Source organism: Peromyscus californicus, unplaced genomic scaffold (genome assembly GCF_007827085.1).
Source record: "Peromyscus californicus insignis strain IS unplaced genomic scaffold, ASM782708v3 Scaffold_4__1_contigs__length_199733344, whole genome shotgun sequence".
NCBI classification, from domain to species: Eukaryota; Metazoa; Chordata; class Mammalia; order Rodentia; family Cricetidae; genus Peromyscus; species Peromyscus californicus.
Window position 1 is genome coordinate 83794089 of NW_026294562.1, and position 19297 is coordinate 83813385.

The 19297-nt window shown below is 43.6% G+C and overlaps 1 protein-coding gene across 1 annotated transcript in view; it reads right to left on the reverse strand.

Moving 5' to 3' along the window:
• Positions 1-14920: 14920 nt before the first annotated feature.
• LOC128094252 (acyl-coenzyme A synthetase ACSM2, mitochondrial) overlaps positions 14921-19297 on the reverse strand; it is a 31591-nt gene continuing 27214 nt past the window's right edge. Inside the window, exons 10-13 of the mRNA XM_052712481.1 lie at positions 17829-17956; positions 17621-17720; positions 16525-16644; positions 14921-15025 (exon numbers count right to left, since the gene is read on the reverse strand). Coding sequence (XP_052568441.1) covers positions 14921-15025; positions 16525-16644; positions 17621-17720; positions 17829-17956 — 453 coding nt within the window. The remainder of the gene's footprint in view (positions 15026-16524; positions 16645-17620; positions 17721-17828; positions 17957-19297) is intronic.

Below are 19297 nucleotides of genomic sequence, written 5' to 3' on the forward strand. Positions count from 1 at the left end.
TTAAGAGAGGAATAAGAAGACAGAAGAAATGATCCGTTTTTTTTAAATTTAAGTGTGCTCATGCAACACACTCAGAAAGTTGACACAAAATTCAACAAGGATTTTTCACATTAATACCTTTAGTATTAGAGACCTATAAACTTTAAATTTTCATTATTTAAATTTAAAAATTTATTCTCTCTCTCTCTCTCTCCCTCTCTCTCTGTATGTGTGTGTGTATGAAATGTGTGAATGAGGGTGTGTGCATGCCAGAAGACATCAGGAGTCAGTTCTCTCCTTCTATTGTGTTGAGTCAGAATCTCTTGTTTTTTTTTTTTTTTTTTTTCTGCTAGTCTGTATACTTTAGAATAACTGGCCTTCAAGCTTCCAGGAAATTCTCTTGTCTTTGTCTTCCATCTTGCCTTAACAGTATTGGAATTATGGATGTGTGGCATCAGATCTTGAAGTTTTATATGGAATCAAACGAACTCAGGTAATCAAACTCAGGTAACCAAGCTTGCATGACAAGCAACCTTACCCACTGAGTTATCTTGATGGCTCTGCATGACTTTTAACACTTTTTCTTCCTCTTTTTTCTCTTCCTTCTTCTTCTTCTTCTTCTTCTTCTTCTTCTTCTTCTTCTTCTTCTTCTTCTTCTTCTTCTTCTTCTTCTTCTTCTTCTTCTTCCTTCTTCTTCTTCCGCTTCTTTTTTCTTCTTCCTTTCTTCTCTCTCTCTCTCTCTCTCTCTCTCTGTTGTTCAAATCTAATATGGTCTTATAATAAAAAAAACCCACAGCCAGATATTGGGGTGAAAGCTGAAAGATCAGAGAAGCAGAACAAGCCACAGCCAACATCTATTACCTCACCAACTCCACGAATCCTCTGACTGAAAGCCTCTGAATCCTCACTTGAAAGGGTCTCAGCTGAACTGCTTTAGTTCCTGTTTCTTCACGCCTTATATACCTTTCTCCACCCAGACATCACTTCCTGGCATTAAAGGCATGTGCTTCCCAGTACTAGGATTAAAGGAGTGTGCTACCACTGTCTGTCTCTGTTTCCAGTGTAGCCTTGAACTCACAGATATCCAGATGGATCTCTGCCTCCCGAGTGACAGGATTAAGGGTGTGTGTCACCATTATCTGGCCTCTATGTCTAATCTAGTGGCTGGCTCTGTCTTCTGATCCCCAGGCAAGTTTATTAGGTTATACAATAAATATATCACCACCTCTCTCTCTCTCTCTCTCTCTCTCTCTCTCTCTCTCTCTCTCTCTCTCTCTCTCTCTCTCTGCAATGCTAGAGACTGAACCCAAGGTCTTGCACATGCTGGGCTAGCACTTTACTACTGAGCCTACTCAGTAGGAGTGAATTCATGCCTAGTACTGTAAACCTAGCAAACTGCCTGTAGGTGATAAGGTCATAGGCCTTAGAGGAGAACCCACTTCTGCCAATTTCCTAAACCAGTTTAACTTCTAACTGCATTGGAAGTGCTTATCTTTATTCCCAAAGATAAGTAGTTCTTACCCTTCATCAAAGACGCTTCTTTGTGAAGCAAATGGGGACCATTACAGAAATCCACACCCAGTCAAAATGCAGAGAACAAGGGACTGGGGTGTCCAACCCCAGCCGACCTATCTGCAGCACAGTGCTCACGCCTAAGGCTCAGGGAAGACTGCTGGGGATGGGATAGAAAGACTGGAGGAGTCAGAGGACCAGAATGTCTGCTGTGAGACAGGGTCTTTCACATATGGCAGGGTCATCACACCCAGGACATCACAGAGGTTGCTTCAGCAAGACCTGTATAATGACGACATCTGTTGACACGCCAATGTTGGTGGGAGAAATCCTATAAGGTCCTATCCCCTGATAAAGAGCTGTGGAGAATGAAGGGCTATGGAGAGAGGGAGCATCAGAGAGGAGCCCCTGATGGGTTATTCAGTCCAAGTGGTCATTCCTAAACACACACAGGCACCACTAAATGGGCCCGTATACATACATCTACCTGTGTATGTAACAATAATTAAAGGAGAGGTCATGGATTTGAGGGGGGGCATGGAGGAGTTAGTGGGGGAGAAGGAAGAGTGGAAATGACATAAATTAAAAAAATAACTTAAGAAACGTGACCCAGTCTCAAGAAAAACAGGGCATCAGTGGGTAAAACTGATGACCCAGATTGGGAGTAGTAGATAACAATTTTAATAAATGCTGTAGAGCTTCTTAAGGACTAGAAGAAAAAGAATGCTAAAGAGAAACAAAAAGCACTTTTAGCAGAAAAATAGAATTTTTAATTGGGAATCATTAACTGAAAAAACTCTTGTTACTTTAAATTAAAAATTAATTGACTGGACTTTCTGGCAGATTCAAGATGATCAAAGGAAGTCAGTGAACCTGAAATGAGATCAGAAGAGATGGCCACTCAGAATAATAATAGAGAGAACTTTGAAACTGTGAGTGAAACATCGGTGGACCTTGGAAGCATTAGTTAAGGGCCAGAAAGAAGCAAGCAGAAAAGAAATAATGGCCCAAACTATCTCAGATTTTGATGAAAAATGAATATTAATGGGCTCTTAGAATATCAGAAAGAAGTATAAACAGGGGAAATGTAAAAAGAAAACTACCTAGGCATATAATCACATTTATTTTTAATAAAAATAGAGATGATGGCTGGAGAGATGGCCCACTGTACTACCTTTGCAGAGACCAGATTTGGCTCCTAGGTTGTCAAGTGCCTCTCACTACCTGTAACTCCAGCTCCTGGGGATCTGATGCCCTCTTCTGGCTTCCAAGTGCACCCCCATAACACACATGGAGAGAGGAAGGGGAAGGAGAGGGGATCGAAGGTAGGGAGGAGTAAGTGAGTTAGGGAGAGGGAAGAAGAGAGCGGGAGGGACAAGACACAAAATGAACAGTTTTAAAAATGAAGAAAGAGTTGTAAAGGCAGAAAGAGGAAAACAACACAAGGAGACAGCGAGCATGGACAGAAGGCTAGCCCTCAGCCGGGTGGTTCATCAGGTAGCCCTCTTTCATGTCCCCGGGGGTAATCTGCAGACAAAAGCTCTTCTGTGGAAGTCTTGAGGTTTATGACACCCCAAAGCTCTGTGATCTAGAAGGGTGGTTTCAGCGAACACACTTTGACCCAGTGTTAAACCGTGGCTCAGGTTCTAGACCTGGAAATTGCACCATCCTCCTGTCGCCTTGGCTGAATCCTTCCGCGGCTTTGGCCCTAATATCAAAAGCTTTGACAAGAGACCAGAAGTGAGTCACATGCATGAGTGCATTAGGCAGGTGTGCCCCATTTGGTCTCAATTGCAGATCCTGAAGCGACACTCTAACTCAGCCCCAGCTCATGCCAACTATTGTTTGAGATAATCATTATTGCATACAGCTGCAGAGGGAAGTGTGTCCATGCTAGTCCCCAGGGCAGGTTTGTTAATCTTAGCTCCTCTGTAGCTCCTGAACAGGCCCCAAAGCATGTCTCTACTCTAACAGTAATCCTCCCTGCATAAAACATAGCTAGGACCTGCCTGGATGCAACTCTGGGGGCACATTTACCAACTTCAGTTGCAGAGCAGACTCAAAGGACCCAATTCTCTCCCCCTAAGCTGTGGTCTGACAGCAATTCTGCCAAACCATGGCCAAGCAGATGATATACCCGCTTACTCTTCAGGGAGGCTTGCCAACCTCCGTTCCTCAGAGGATCCTGGAATAGCCCTAAATCTCAGCTCCACTTTCACTCCAGTGCAGGTTGATGGCAGTCTGAACTCTGGGTGCATGTATGCAGAGAAGTTGTACAAATATTCAAAGTCCCCCAAGTATGCAACAGGTGGAGATGAAAGCCAAGGGTGGCACGGCAGCCATCATGCAGCTCAGCTCTGCTGGATCTTTGTCAAGCTCTCTGTCAAGCAGCTGTGCTTGCTTTATGACCTCTGCCATTCCCATCAGACATGGCTGTGCCCTTTACCACGAAATGAAATATAAACATTTTTCAGAGACAATCTTATAGGCAGAAATTTTAAAGTATGAAACTATCATTTGTTTTATGCAGAAATTAATTTATGAACTGAGAGTTAGAATTTACACATAACTTGAAAAATGATGTAGACAACTACTATCAATAAACCATCATGGTGCTATGAATTTTACTGTATTCACAATAAAATTATGTTTCATGGTTTTTATAACTTAAAGGCATTGCAGAGAATAACACACGCTAGAGTAATGAAGAAAAGACTCCATGAATGTTTTCTTGTCTCTATTCAATAGAGTAATGAAGTCCTAGCCAAAACCAGGCAGGGAAATACAGAGGCCCCCAAAGAAGAAGCCAGGTAAATGAATACTGGGGAAGGCGGGGTTTCAATAGAAAATTATGGAGACTCATCCACCATGGTTCTATAACTAATAATTTCATGAATCTACAGAGTACAAACTTAAACTACAAAAATCAGTGGTATTTATACGCACCATCAACAAAATTATATAAATAAAGCAAAGGGAAAAAAGGAGGAAAAAGAATATAACACCATTTGTAGTAGCTTAAGAATAAAGTAAAATGCTTGAAAATCAGTTTAACTATAGAGGTAGCAGACCCATGTACATACACAGTAAAATATTGATGGAGTAAATGGAAGAAGAAGATAGAGATAAATAAAAATATATCCTGGGTTCGTGAATCCAAAAATTATTGTTAAAGAATGGGAGATGGGTTGGGGGGAAGGCTGGGGGGGTGGGAGGAGGGGGGGAAATCTGTGGTTGGTATGCAAAATGAATAGAAAATTTCTTAATAATAAAAAAAGAAAAAAAGTTTTCATAGCATATACAGTGATCTGCAGATTCCATACAATACTTATCAAAACTCTAACCAACTCATGTGACCCTGACTAGCTAAAGCAACTTTGAGTAAAAATAGCAAAGCCAAAAGCATTGTAGTACCCGACTTCAAAATACACTGTAGAACTTTAGTGATCAAGTAGACATGATCCTGACTTGAAAATCGATGCATATGTGAGTGGAACAGACTGGAGATCCTAGAAATAAACCCACTTATTTGCAGTCAGTTTATTTTAGCCCAACTGACACACTCAAGGGAAGAGAACAGATCTGAAGTGTCTCAACACACACTCTCTCTCTCTCTCACACACACACAGAGACAGAAACTATGTATAGCTATATATGCTAATTAGCTTGATTGTGGTAGTCCACGATATATATCTATATTAAAATATCCTGTATATACCCTGCATATATACAATATATCTATTTATCAGTTATGCTTCAATAACACTGAAAAGCTTCAAACTAAAACTACAACTAAATAAAAACTAAATCCAAACCCCTCAAAGGCTTACAAATGTAGGGTGACCATGGTTGCAAATTCTGGGTTTTATATTACATTTTTCACTGTCTTTGGTTGCTCTCCTAGTCCCCATATCCTGCTTTAAGCGCGCTATACCAAAAAGACACAGGCTAAGAGACTTAAAGCACAGGCATATTGTCTCACAGCTCTGAAGTTTAGCCACACTCAGCAGTGTTGGCATGAGTGATTCCTCCTGAAGCTGTGAGGCCAGGCTCAGTCCCAGCCCCTCTCATTAGTCGATGGATGGCCATCTTCATGTCCACATGGTGTTTCCTTGTGTCTGCCTATATCTGTGTTCAGATTTCTCTTCTTGGTTAAGACATCACTCATACGGGATAAAAGATGCCCTCTTTTCTGTAGGCCAGTATAAACACATCAGGGAATGGAGCCCATTTCTGTGTTTCTCAGTGACCCATCGTAGCACCAGTGGCCTCCTCAGAGACCCCCAAAGGTTAGGAATGGTGGTAGAATTGGTTTTGAGTGTCAGAAATAAGAAATCAGCTTAAGATGTAAAAAAAGTCACCATCATAAACATTGCCCATCTCATTTCTTGAAACACAGAAAGTTACCAGTGCTTATTAATTCTTCCTTAATTTTCTATTGTCTGTTCTTTCTGGCACCTCTAACAACTCCAGTTTAAATTCCATAGGGGAAAAGGAACTTTATTTTCTATAAAATTTTGGATTTATTACTAGTGCACTTCCCCCCTCGTCCAGGTATGTGCCACTACTTGCTCATGGGTGTCGGGGTCAGAGGACAACTCTCCAGGCTGGGCTCTCGCTTTCTACCTCATTCTGGCGCGGTCTTTCTTGTTTCTGCCAAGCAGTATACCCTAGGCTAGTTGGTTGGTAAGCTTCAGGGCTATCTTCCTGACTGTTTCTGTCTTGTAACAGGAGCGTTGGGATTACAGATGTGCACCACAGCCAGCTTTTATGTGGATTCTGGGGATCACCATCAGGCTTACTGACTGAGCCATATCACCAGCCTTATTTGTTAAACAGTACCCTCACGGCACAGGACAATATCAAGAACCCAAACCCATGTGCTGGCAGCTGAATAAACGAAAGTGTGGACTTGAGCGCCGCTTGGTGGTCAGATTAGCTGTTAACCAATGCCTTTGAGCCTACTTTCCCTTTCCTTGGTCTACCTGCCTGAGAACCTACCTGGTAACACAGGTAAGGCTGGCAATCCACACACACTCCTGCCCTGGACAACTGAAATCTTTGTGTGATGAAGGAAGAAATGGAGAACTTGGAAATCAGTAGGCTCACGAAAAAGACTACAGCATTGAGGGAAAGACTGATTTCTGGAAAATTCTGCCTTCATGCTATTTACTGTCGTTGTTCCCAGGCTGATCCTGGAGCGTCCCAGAACTAGCTTGTCAATCAATGCATGGGATTTCCTAGGACCCTGTTCCACCCAGTCTGCCAGAGAACAAAGAATGAACTCTCTTGGAGGCCAGGGGGAGCTCCAGTAAGGAGCTCACGGGTAGCGTGCCCCACTAAGGAGGAAGAAGACCAACTCTGCCTCCCACCAACTGGACCCCTCCAGGTTCACTTTCCTGTTGACACTGTCAGAAAGAGACACCAAACAATGACATATTAGTTTTAGGTGACAATGGGTAATGGCTTATGATAAGTCTTTTTTGCACCCTCATACGCCTCTCCACCGACGCAGCAATCCAAATCAGACTGAATCAGGAAAAGCCCAGGTTTAAGGGGTAAAGCGTTCCCTGGTGATTCCCTGGCCCCTTAGAGAGGAGACTGGGATGAGAGACTGGAAGAACCACGTGTCTGTTTTCTCAGATGCAGCTTATATACCCTGTGGGAGTGGTCTTGAGCCTCTCTTGGGGAGGAGCTGTGTTTGGCGGGCTTTGAAGGGGCAGGTTTAGGGAAACAGATAAGGGCGGGGAGTTGAGGTGGATCTTCCACCAGACTCCTTCCAAACAGCTTAAAATACTATTCTCACATCTGGAACATTCCTCAGTATTATATATTCGCCAAGGTAAATGAATGATAAAACAACCACACTGATTTAAGAGCTGTGCATTGCCCTCCAGGAGTTCTTCCATGGTGCAGATTTTAGGTGTCACACTCACATATCTGTTTCACTGCTCAGCTTGCTGAAAGATCTGGCTCTGTCAAGTCAACAGTGGGTAGGGCTCTTCTCCACCTACAGCCCCACAGGGCTCAGCTTTCCTTATTTTAGGAACTTCTTCATCAGTACCCAGGTCTTGTATGGAGCTAGAACATGGAAAGAGTTGGTAGGATGTGAGCAAAAAGACCAGATTCCAACAAAAGGCTGGACCTTAGTGTCTGCAAAGCTTTCTCCTGCCCATAGCTCCCATGGCTTCCCCTCCAGCTCCCCTTTGCAGCAGACAGGCTCTTGTAGTGGGCTGAGCAAAGGAAGCCAAAAATGAAGCAGGCAGTCATTTTCTGACCATGGTGCAGGCTACCTGTAAGCCCGCCCGGGCCTGACTACCCCTGGATGGGTAAGGGACTTCATGCTCTTCCTCACCTTGCCCCTGCACATGCATCTCACACAGGTTTACTCTCTCCCACTTGCTTACCAAAACCCCACACAGGACCGTATCACTTGCTTTTCACAGACGAGGAAACCGAGGATCTGATTGGCAGCTTATTCTTCGTGGTAAAAGAACTGGACGCTCAGTACCTCCAGCTCTGAAAGTGAGTGACTTTCCCAGAGGGCTCCCTCCATCTGCTTCCTTTTAGATAAGGTGAGACCACATGCCCTGCCCATATGGGACCTTTTGGCTTCAACTTTCCGAGATTAATGATCTTGATATTTGACTCTGATAGTTCTTAAACTTTGGCTCAGATGGCTCACCTTTGTTTTACTTCTTGTTATAATTGTTCTATACTATTTACTTCCCTTTTCAGTGTTACAGTTGGGGAGCAGGGCTTGGTACATGGTGTGTGTGTGTGTGTGTGTGTGTGTGTGTGTGTGTGTGTGTGTGTGTGTAGGGTGCTTAACATTTTTAAAATGGAAGGCAATATTAATTCAACATGAAACCTTTCTCAACTCCAACTTTAAAACAAGTTTTAAGTGCCACAAACAAACAAAACTAAATGCTGTGAAAACACAGGTTGTTAGCATTGGTAAATCCTATTAGGCCATAGTTTGCTGCCAAGTATTTGAGACTAGTTTTGCTAAGAGGGAGATCATATATTCACTAGTTATTTGTTGTTATGGTAACGCAGGCAACTTGGGAGCAGAAATCTGCAATCTTCTCTGGGGTGGAGAGGGCATTGATAGTTGCTGAACAAGAGTAGACTCTATCAGAGATGATCAGGAAACCTAAAGACAGCAAAGTGGAGAATTCTGACAGACTGGAGGAAGACGATATTGGTCACTCTTAACTCTTAACTCTTGCCCTAGTGCTGGGCTCACAGCGATTCTTCTTTTTTTTTTCTGGAACTTACTCTGTAGCCCAGGCTGTGCCGATCTCACAGAGATCCACCTGCTTCTGCCTCCAGAGTGCTGGGATTAAAGGCATGTGCCACCACTTCCTGGCACTCACATCGATTCTAAACAGGCTTATATAGCAGTGGATCGGTGTGGGTAGCTGGGGAGGGGACTGACTGTTGGGTAGAGTACATGAGAGTTTGCCACTTGGCTCAGCCCCTCCTTCTCATAGGTTATGGCCCTGACTCTTTAACTTTCCTCTCACTCTCCTTCTCATTCGTATCTATTGAAAGTGTAGACGGCATTAGCAACTTCTCTCCTTTCATGTGTCGTGGCTCAGCCAACAGCTGTCCGTGTTCTGATCCACGGGCTCCACCGAATGTTGCTGAGAGGAGGGAGACAAGTACTCACGTGGCCTGCCGGGAGGAGGGAGACAAGTACTCACGTGGCTTGCCGGGAGGAGGGAGACAGGTACTCACGTGGCCTGCCAGGAGGAGGGAGACAAGTACTCACGTGGCCTGCCGCCAAATGTAATGGGCCCTCTTCAGTTCTTGCTGTGGCCATTCTCAGTGGTGCTGGTCGATTGTGTTAGGATTGCTCTCTTCCCTCTCTCTGATACTGCCTGGCCTTCTTTCTTTGTGTTCATGGGATCTCCTTCCTCTTCATAACCCTTAAGGATTATGTCTCTTCAAGAACCTGCCCTCGGTAACCTGCTGCTCCTCTACTCCACATGCACTCTTCACCCATGTCAACAACCTCCTGGGGTGTTAACCTACACCACATTCAAAGTCCTGATTTCTCTCTGAGCTCCAACTTAAGTTTCTGACTAATTATCCAGTGTTACATATTGATATTCAATATACCAGATTCAATACTAATATTAATAATATTAATATTTAGCAGCTAATACTGTTAACCTGAATGAGCATGGCCACTGAGTGAAACAATATTCCTACCTCTAATCCCACCCTTCTCAGTGAGTGCTGAAACCATAGACCCTAGTTCGTCAGGTTAAAATCCCAGAAGTCATCCTTCAGTGTCCCGTTCCCTCCAACACCATCTCCCTTCTTTAGTCATTAATTCACCAAATCCCACCAGAGGTTCCTCTAAGCACTTCCCAGTTTTCTTTTACACATTTTCTTCTAGCACATTTTCCGCTCAGCTGCCAGGGTAATCATTTAAAAACGCACAGCTGACTTTGTTTTTGCTCTGCATTAACTACTTTAATGGCATTGCTCTTTAGAACAAGTCCAAATTCCTTAGCATGTGATGCAATGACCTCCTCTGTCACCGTACAAATTGGCCACGGTTCTTAGGCCACATGATTTCCCCCTTCTCTGGGGGATCTTACGCATTAGTTCTCTCAACATGTGCTGGGAGCAAATCCATGGGCAAAACCCTGAGCATGGGTACTGGCTGTCCTATGAGTCCCTCACGTTGAAAGCTTGAGGAATGTACTCTTGAGAGGAGGTGGAACCTAGAGGGGGCCTATTGGGGCATCTTTGGTCTTTGGGGACATACTCACAGTAGGGGTATGAGGTTCTGATCTTTCCTCATTCCCTTTCTTCTGGCTTGTGAGGTGAGACATTTTGCTCTGTAGTATATGCTTGCCATGAGGTAGAGGCTCTGCCTCACCCTGGACTGAAACAGTGTGTCCAGTCCACCACCACGGGCTGAAAACTCTGAAACTGTATTGTAGCTGGAGTTTTCTCCAGTCCTGCCTGGCTTACGGTCAGGACAAATCTCTCTCACTGCCAGTCCCACAGTCACTCAGACCCAACCGAATAAACACACAGAGACTTATATTGCTTACAAACTGTATGGCCATGGCAGGCTTCTTTTTATCTAGTTTTTCTATCTTAAATTAACCCATATCTATTAGTCTATAAGTTGCCACATGGCTCGTGGCTTACCGGTGTCTTAACATCTTCTGCAGCGTCTCTCTGCCTCAGCCTTCCACTTCCCAGAATTCTCCTCTCTGCTTGTCCCGCCTATACTTCCTGCCTGGCTACTGGCCAATCAGCATTTTATTTATACAGAGTGATATCCACAGCACTGTATGTCCAAACCAAGCTTTTCTCTTTGTAAGTTGATTAATTCAGAATCTTGGTTGTAGGAAACTAAATGCACGTTTAATCGCACTTGGAGGGAGGGAAACATCACACCATCAACACACATACAATTGCTTTACACTTAAAGCTCCTCTAGAGCCAAAGATGGGGCTTGCCAATCATTACTGGTTGACACCAAGCATTTCTGGGGAGAAAACAAAGATTTTTTTTCTAATCTTAAAAAGATTTATTTGTTCTATTTGATGTGCATGAATGTTTTGCCTGCATGAATGTCTGTGCACCATATACACACTTGATCCCTGATGAGGTCAGAAGAAAGCATCAAATGAAGGAATTGGAGTTATCATTGGTTGTGAGCATACCAACAGGAAGATTTTGCAGATGTGAATTTGTCCAGCATCTTGGGGAGTTGTTAGAATGCTGCATGCTTCCCCCACAGTAGAGCTTATTGTCTCTTCTACCCAGAGGAGGAAGCCCCAACCTTTGCATGTGGGGGGAATATGAGAGCATATTATCACCCTGAAGGTCAGGGCTGCTTGTGCAGGTGGTTTCATCCTCTGCCTGTTGGTTATATTGTCCCTTGCAGTAACATCAGGAGAGAGACATAGATGGCTGCTAAAATAACGTGCTCCAAGGCACAGACATTTGGCAATGGGGCCAGGCTCCTGGCTCTGCTTTCCCATAGACTCTGTGACCTCTCTTAGCAGTTGTTTACACTGCTGCTCTCACAGTCTGTTTGCAGATCTGCACTCTTACTTTACTAAACACATCATTAGTGGAAAAGCAAATTACAGCCTTGATCTGTGTTGCTATCAAAGTGCAAACGTAAAAGTATACTGAACGATGGAATATCTCAGAGAAAAATTGGGATAAAGCAATCACTTGACAAAATCGGGAGATGTTCCTTATATAACTTAGGCAAGGACATCATAATCAAGAGATTGTAACTTGGTCATAATAAACCATACTAAGTTAAGACATTAAAGCTAGCCCTTCTCTCATCTCTTCACTCTCTCCTTGACATTCCCTCTGTCTGCTCCAGCTCTCTGAACTCTGGAGTCTTTCCTTAGATGATATCACTACCTCAGTGATGTAAGCTGACTGTGCACCCCCCGAGACTGTGTTGTTGATGAGCAGAGTAAGGCTCCTCTAAGCACAGAATTTGAAATTATTGACTCAGAACATGGGTATGCTGGGAAAGGATTATGGTTTTATAATGTATCTTTAAATTATTTGACTCCCATGAAGAGGTAGAATTTCTGTGTCTTCTTCTAGAATCTGGGACAATATCAGTGACTGGCTGCTTATGTGGCCTTTGAGGGTAGGTCTTAAAAGGTGATTTAATCTTGTGTAGGTGTGCATGTGGAGGCCAGAAGAGAACCTCTACCCTTGTTCCTCAGATGCTGACCACCATTTTAAAGGGAGACAAGGCATCACAGTGGCCAGGAACTTGTCAAGTAAGTTAGGCTGGCTGGCCTAAAGATCTGCCTGTCTCTGTCTCTTCTAGTGCTAGGGTTATTAGCATGCCAAGTGTTTATTTTATGAGGTGTCTGGGAACTGAACTCAGGTACTCATACTTGCAATTCACCAATTGAGCAGCAATCCTACCATGATTTTATCTTTATTACCTATGTAGGTGTGACAAGGGATCCTACCACACTGTGAGGAAATTCTGGCCACATACAAGGCCTCCCTTTGTTATTCCAGCCCACTCAGGTTCCATGTGAGTGAAGTTCCTAGATGACAGGTGACTGGACACGATATTGGACAACTTAAATACTGGACACTTATTTTTCACAATTCTACGAAGTTCAAGATGAAGGGGGTGACTGATTTGGTTCCCTGTCAAGGCTCTAGTGCTGTGCAGACATCTGCTTTCTCGCTGTGTCCTCACAAGATTAGGAGAGAGTGATCTCTTCCCCCACTCCTTTTCTTATAAAGCTACTAATCCTACCACGATGGATCCACCTTCATGACTTCCTTTTATCCAGGATAAGAAGATCCAGTACAAATATAGTCAACATATGAACCAGAGCGGCGGCAGGGTGGGGGCAACATAATCCCATCCATCAAATTTTTTCAACTCCCAAGTCCTTCAACCAAAGGTCCTAGATGTAGTGGAGCACTGCCATTAAAAAAAAATCCACTATTTCCATTCTTCTTTCACATTCCTAGTCCATAGAATTTATAAGCATAATGAGATGGTTGTTTTAAACTGCACTATTTGAGGTTGATTTATTATGAGCAATTATGATAGGTTGTGTGCTTGTGCATGTTGGGGGTGGTGATGGTTGATGTCCCTGCTTTTGAAAAGGTGCTGTCAGGGTATCACAAGCAGGGAACAACAACAACAATAACAACAACAAAAAGAACAGAGGATCAGGAAGAGCTGGTGACTTCTTCACAGGCATTGTACACTGGCCCCTGTTAAAGGTACAAGCTACTAGGAATACTTCATCTAAACCACACGAAGGAAGGATGGAGTGGAGTGAAGGGAGTCAGAGTCTATACTGAGGGACAGCGCAGATTCCTCTTGAAAGAAAAGGGCTTCCACTATGCACAACACCCAAGGCAGGGCTCATGGGTTGGACACTGTAATGGGATGCAGTAAAAATCACGTTCAAGAGTTTTAGTAGGAGAGCCAGCACAGAAAGTAAAGGAGTAGCATGTGCTTGTAACCCCAGTACTAGGGAGGTGGAGACAGGAGACCCTGGAACTCACTGGCCAGCTAGTCTAGCTGAACTAGTGATCTCTAGGCCAGTGACAAATTCTTTCTCAAAGGAGATGGATGGTGTTCCTGAGAGGGACAATCAAGATTTTCCTTTAGTGCTCACATACATGAACACCCATGTACATGCACACTTACACACACACACACACACACACACACACACACACACACACACACACACACATTTCCTAAACAAACATGAACATGCATCCATACACACAATTCTCAATATGGGATAATGATAGTAAGCCATGGTTAAGAAGGACCAGTCAGGATCAACAGAAAAACTGTGGGACACAGATAACTATTATTTAGATCAGATAATGTCACTCAACTAAAAACCACCCAGTGCCCTCCACTATGAAAGAGCTTTGGCTGGACAGAGATTTTTCTCTAGCCAGAGTTTTCATTAGATAAAGTAAGTCCTTAGTGTGACCATTTAAGATCTATGCCTTCAATCACAATTTAATATGAATAATTGACAGAGAGTAAATGCGTCAAGAAAAGGCTTTCGACAGAATAGGGAGAGCAGAGGCATTGAAGAACGTCTAAATACATGTGCAAGCTTTTCAAGAGTGGGGCAATTTGTGTCTAAAAAGGCAGCTAAACGTAGGCATTGTCTAATGTCATCCTTTATTGTTTTTAGTTTTTATTACTATTACTTTATTTATTTGTGTGTGTCTGTGTGTATGAGTGTGGGTGCTTATCCTTTGTGGGTTCTCCAGTCCATAAACTGTTGCAAAACCCCTCTTTCTGTCTTGCCCAAATCACAGTTTTGATTTTGAAATGATTTTAATAGTGATTCTAGGAAGTGTAGAAACAAGAAGAAATGTGAGCCACAGGGAGTGGCGTCTTTCGATGCGCAGAAGTTGAGCCTGCAGATGCAACACATATGAATGTAGATAGCCTGTGACATGCCTAGCACAGTGCCTTGTGCACGACAAATGCTCTGTGGTATTTGCTCCCCCTTTGGACACGATGTCCCTAAGAACTGAAGCAATTTGGGGAAGACTTCAGTGTCCTGCCCACATTCTCCTCTTTTCCTAATTTCTCTCCAGTTCCTTCCCTTCTCTTTTCTCCCCTCTTCATTCTACTTTCTCCTTCCTCCCTTCCAGCCCACTTTTATTTGTAATTCTTTTCCTTGCTGTTTTATTAGACTTTTTCTCACTTCTTTCTGCAAATCTCTCATTCCCTCTTTCTTCTTTTAGTATCCAACATGTCATTGTTCTGTTTTAATAATGAAGCAAAGACAGAATTCACATATATGCCTCTGTGTGAGTAATCTTATGTCTCCATAGGAAAAGTGAGAAGTCACAGGAAAGGAATGGGGAAGACAGAAGCCCAGGGAGAGCCTTGGGAATTTCACTGGGCCTGGGCTTGTCCTGATGTTTTCCATTCCTTGGCTCGAAGCTTTTTCCGATCAATTTTCCCTGTGATGGTCTTGGGCAGGTCCAAGACAAACTCCACCTGTTATGAAAAATCAGATCAATGTGGGTCATTGGTGACTACAGTACACTGAATTTTGTTTTTTAGAGGAGATGCTGTGAGCACTAGCTCTTAAGACTGGAGGGCCCAGGTACATGAGGATGGAGGATGGAGATGTTCTAAGTTGGCTCTGTTTGCCATAAGAAGCCTTGGAAGGTCTCTTGAAACCAGGGCAGGAAGAAGATGGCTAGAACAGAGAAGGGAGGTGTAGAGCACTAGTTTTTATATGTAGTCTTGAAGAGAGGAGAAGCAGCAAGATGAACATGGCATAGCCCAAAGGCAGACACTTAAACTTCCACATCAAACTCTGTATGTTTTGTTTTTTGTTTTAAGCTAACTTTCTTTTATTTCTTTCAATTAATTTATTTATTTTATTAAGGATTCCTTAATAAATCCTTATTTATCTTATCCCTAGTTATCTTGTCCCTAGTCCCTTCCTCTACTGGTCTGCTTCTTGACTGCCATGAGGTGAACAGCTTCCCTCTGCCATGCCCTTTCACCAGACATTTCATCCTTGCCACACACCTAAAATTAATGGGGCCCGCTGACCAGGGACCACAACTTCTGAGACCATGAACCCAAACTACCTACTTCCTCCTTTAAGTGTTACTCGGGTATGTTGTCGCAGGGATGAGATGCTGAGCAGTTATGGTCTCTTCACCATGGTAGAGCATTTGTCTTAGTGCCCAGAGTGAAAGTCCTTTCATTCTGTCATTTCTGGGAGGAGCGTTTCCATCTTCTTAGGAGAACCCCCTATTTCTCACTTAGATCACATTTTGGGTGTGGAGAAGAACCTTCTCCTACCCTTCCTCTGCTTTCTGCAAGGATGACCACACGACTCAGAACTGACCAATCAGGATATCCCACTGTCCTGGTTACATAGAATGGTTTAATTATGGGTATCTAAATTAGTCCAGCAAGAAGCAACTCCAAGACTTTCATTGGTCTGTGGAGGACATGCATGCAATTTCTCTACTGCAGTTTGCCAAGCTGCTAAGAATGTAGACTTGGAGAGGATGACACCTCAGAGAGAGAGAAAGAGAGAGAGAGAACATTTCAATAAATGAGGTCAATATAGAAGGAGAGTGAAGAAATTAAATTGAAATCTCTGAGCACATCATACATATGCCTGGGACTAACCATGAAGAAGATTGTGCCCTCTCATGGACTTGTCAATTATACAAGCAGCAAATTTTAAGTTATATTTCTGTTCTTGCAACTGAAAACTGTATAGTTCTGAATAGTTTTGCAAAGCCCCACTATACAGTGACCTTCCATAAAAGCATTTGTCTTTTCATTCAGAGTGAGTCAAAGGCTCTGGCCACTTCTCATGCACTAAGATAGCTGTTGGGTTGTTTTGGGGGAGTTTTTGGTCACTGCAGGGAGGACTTTTAAATTAGAGGCCTTGTTTTTGTGCCAAAGAAGAGAATTATAACAGGTGTTCTGTAAGCACAGGGGACATGGAGTGGTAAAGGCCTTACCTTTCTGGGGTACTTGTATGGTGCTGTCACTGACCTCACATGCTGCTGCAGCAACTTGGTGAGCTGGTCTGGGTCATGGGACAGGAACTCAGGGGCAAGGACCACAAATGCCTTTACCACCTACAGCAAGGATGAGACCCAAGAGGGATCAGAATACTTACTCATCTCTTGGGATGAAGCAAAATCAGTATCAAGATGCCCACCACAGCCACAACTAAATGCCTGCATCCATCCAAATGTCTGGGCCAAAGGAAAGGAAAACATGGGAAGTGGGTAAGAGCAGCCAACATTCCAACTTGTTCTCAAGTGACTTATTTTTTTGAGTGGGAAGTGAGGCTAAGAGACCCCAGGTTCACCTAATACCCCAATGATAGTAAAGGCTGCTGAGGGGAAAGTAGACGCAGAGAGGAGAGATAGGAAAACAAAGAATGGGGACTCTAAATGGTTTGTTTAATCTCTTTAAACTTCAGTTTATCCATCTGTAGGATGGGATACAAATTTCATATTTAATTGACGGGAAGTAAAATAAAACCATCCACAACTCAAAGCTCAGTGGAAGGTCCTCTTTTGCTCCCCCAGTGGCTCTCATTATTTCACACGTCATGTGGCCCATATCTGCCAGACATAGGACATCACCAAGCTTGCACCAGGCAGAAGTGCACTGGGGCACTGATCTACCTTAAGCCCTCTACACACACCCCCCCCACACACACACTAAGCTCTGCACAGTCCTGTCACCCTGATGTTTTAGGGTCCTCCTCCTTAGTTATGCCCTAGTTCAAGGGCTGCATCTTCTAGACCAAGTCCTCTCTCTTTGACTGTGGTCAAGAGCAGATCCTTCCTTACAGGTGCTGGTGTGCTAGGGTGCTAAGTTTTGTCCCCAGCACTTTGCAAATATATAGCACATTTAATGCTCATAACAATCCCTTATCTCACAAATGTGGAAACTGAGGAAAATAGTGGTTCAGCAGCATGGTGGAGGTCATACAGCTAATTGGCAGTACGGTCAATATTTGAGCCCAAGCTGTCTAGCCTGTGAATCTGTGTTCTTAACCTCCTTACAACACTGTCCCTGCATTTCACAACTACATGTCACCTCTCCTCTGGTAGAGTCTGGGCTGCTGACCACAGCTGTCTCAACCACGGCAGGGTGCTCCATCAATGCATTCTCTACCTCTGATGGTCCAATCCGGTACCTGTAAAAGTATGTCCTTCAGAGAAGACAGGGCACCCAACCTCTAGGACTGAGAACAAGGAAGAACAAAACTCCAGAACACCCTTCCTGGTCCAGAAACAATGCTCACCCGCTGGAATTAATGATATCGTCTGTCCGCCCCAAGAAGTGGAAATACCCTTCTGAATCCTTGGTTCCCCGGTCTCCCAGAAGCCAAAAGTCTCCTCGAATATTGGCCTCTGTCTTCTTGGGATTTTCCTAGTGAGCACAGAAACAGAGAGCTACTATGTCTGCAAAGTCTAAGACCCCTGTCCGAGGACTTCTATGACCAGTTCCTTCAGTTTACCACTTGAGCAACTGCACATTGTATGGTGGACCTGTCACAGATCTACCAACTTTGGATTCCCCAGCCAACCTGGATAGTCTCCATTCATTTCAGTCATTCCACTGAAGGTCTCTCACCTACTACCCTGAATCTAGTCTTATAGATAATATTGACATATTCAATGATTCATTTATAGTCTAGGGTGTTTCCCCTTGCATATTTCATCTTTCCTTCTGCAGACAATTTAACATCTGTTCACTCCACAATACCACCTAAGGTTATTGAGTCCGTTTGGTATATCCCACCCCACCCCCCACCCCCGACTCTTTCATTATACTTGAAAGGTCTAGAGACTGGCCAGAAGGATTCCAAAGTCTCAGCCAGGGTTCACACTTCTGTCATGGCTGGACTCTTCTATTTAGCTGAGCCACTAACATATGAGCAGTGAGTAGGCTTGAGGGCTAGCATTTTCTGGACATTTTTCTGTTACTCTGGAATGGGAGCATGGGTTTTAAGTTGATGTCCAGTTAGGAGGTTAGAATTCTTCACCCAGCTCCATCATTAGGAATGTCAAGGGAAGTTCAAGGGGCTTGTCCGAAGCCAATCTGCTCTTCTAGGTTGTAGAACTGAGGCAAGGAGCCACATTTCTTAACCACAGATTTCTTGTAATCACCATGCAGCTTCTGCTGCCATTCCCATCATGGCCTTAAATATATCTGCCGATGTTACTGTGTCTATTTCACGTGTATTAGATGGGGACACCCATGCTCTAGTCCCTTGCTAGAATGTGAGAGCCCATGGGGAAAGTGTGCAGACAGTGTTTGGAGAAGAGTGCAATGTAGCTGTGTCCTGGTTGCATAACCTCAGTTTCCCCCGCGGAGGTGATAATTTGGACCTGTCAGGGTTTATTTATTTATTACACTTGTATGTGGTACAGTTCTAGGTGCTTCATAAATACTATTGCCTTTATATTGCTAATGCGATACAACGTGATAACCCAACTCACCAATGAGGATGTGAGACAGGGGGATGGATAACTTGCTCCCAATCATCCAGCAAATACTGGAACAGCATTTGAATTTAAGCAAGTTGGCTCTAAAAATTTTACATGGTGTCTAAGAGCATTAAATGTGTTTAAGGTATATCAGGAGTTTTAAGAGCACTTGCTCAATAAACCAGTGGTTCTCACCCTTCCTAATGCTGAGACCCTCTAATACAGTTCTTCATGTGGTGGTAACCCCCAACCATAAAATGATTTTCATTGCTACTTCATA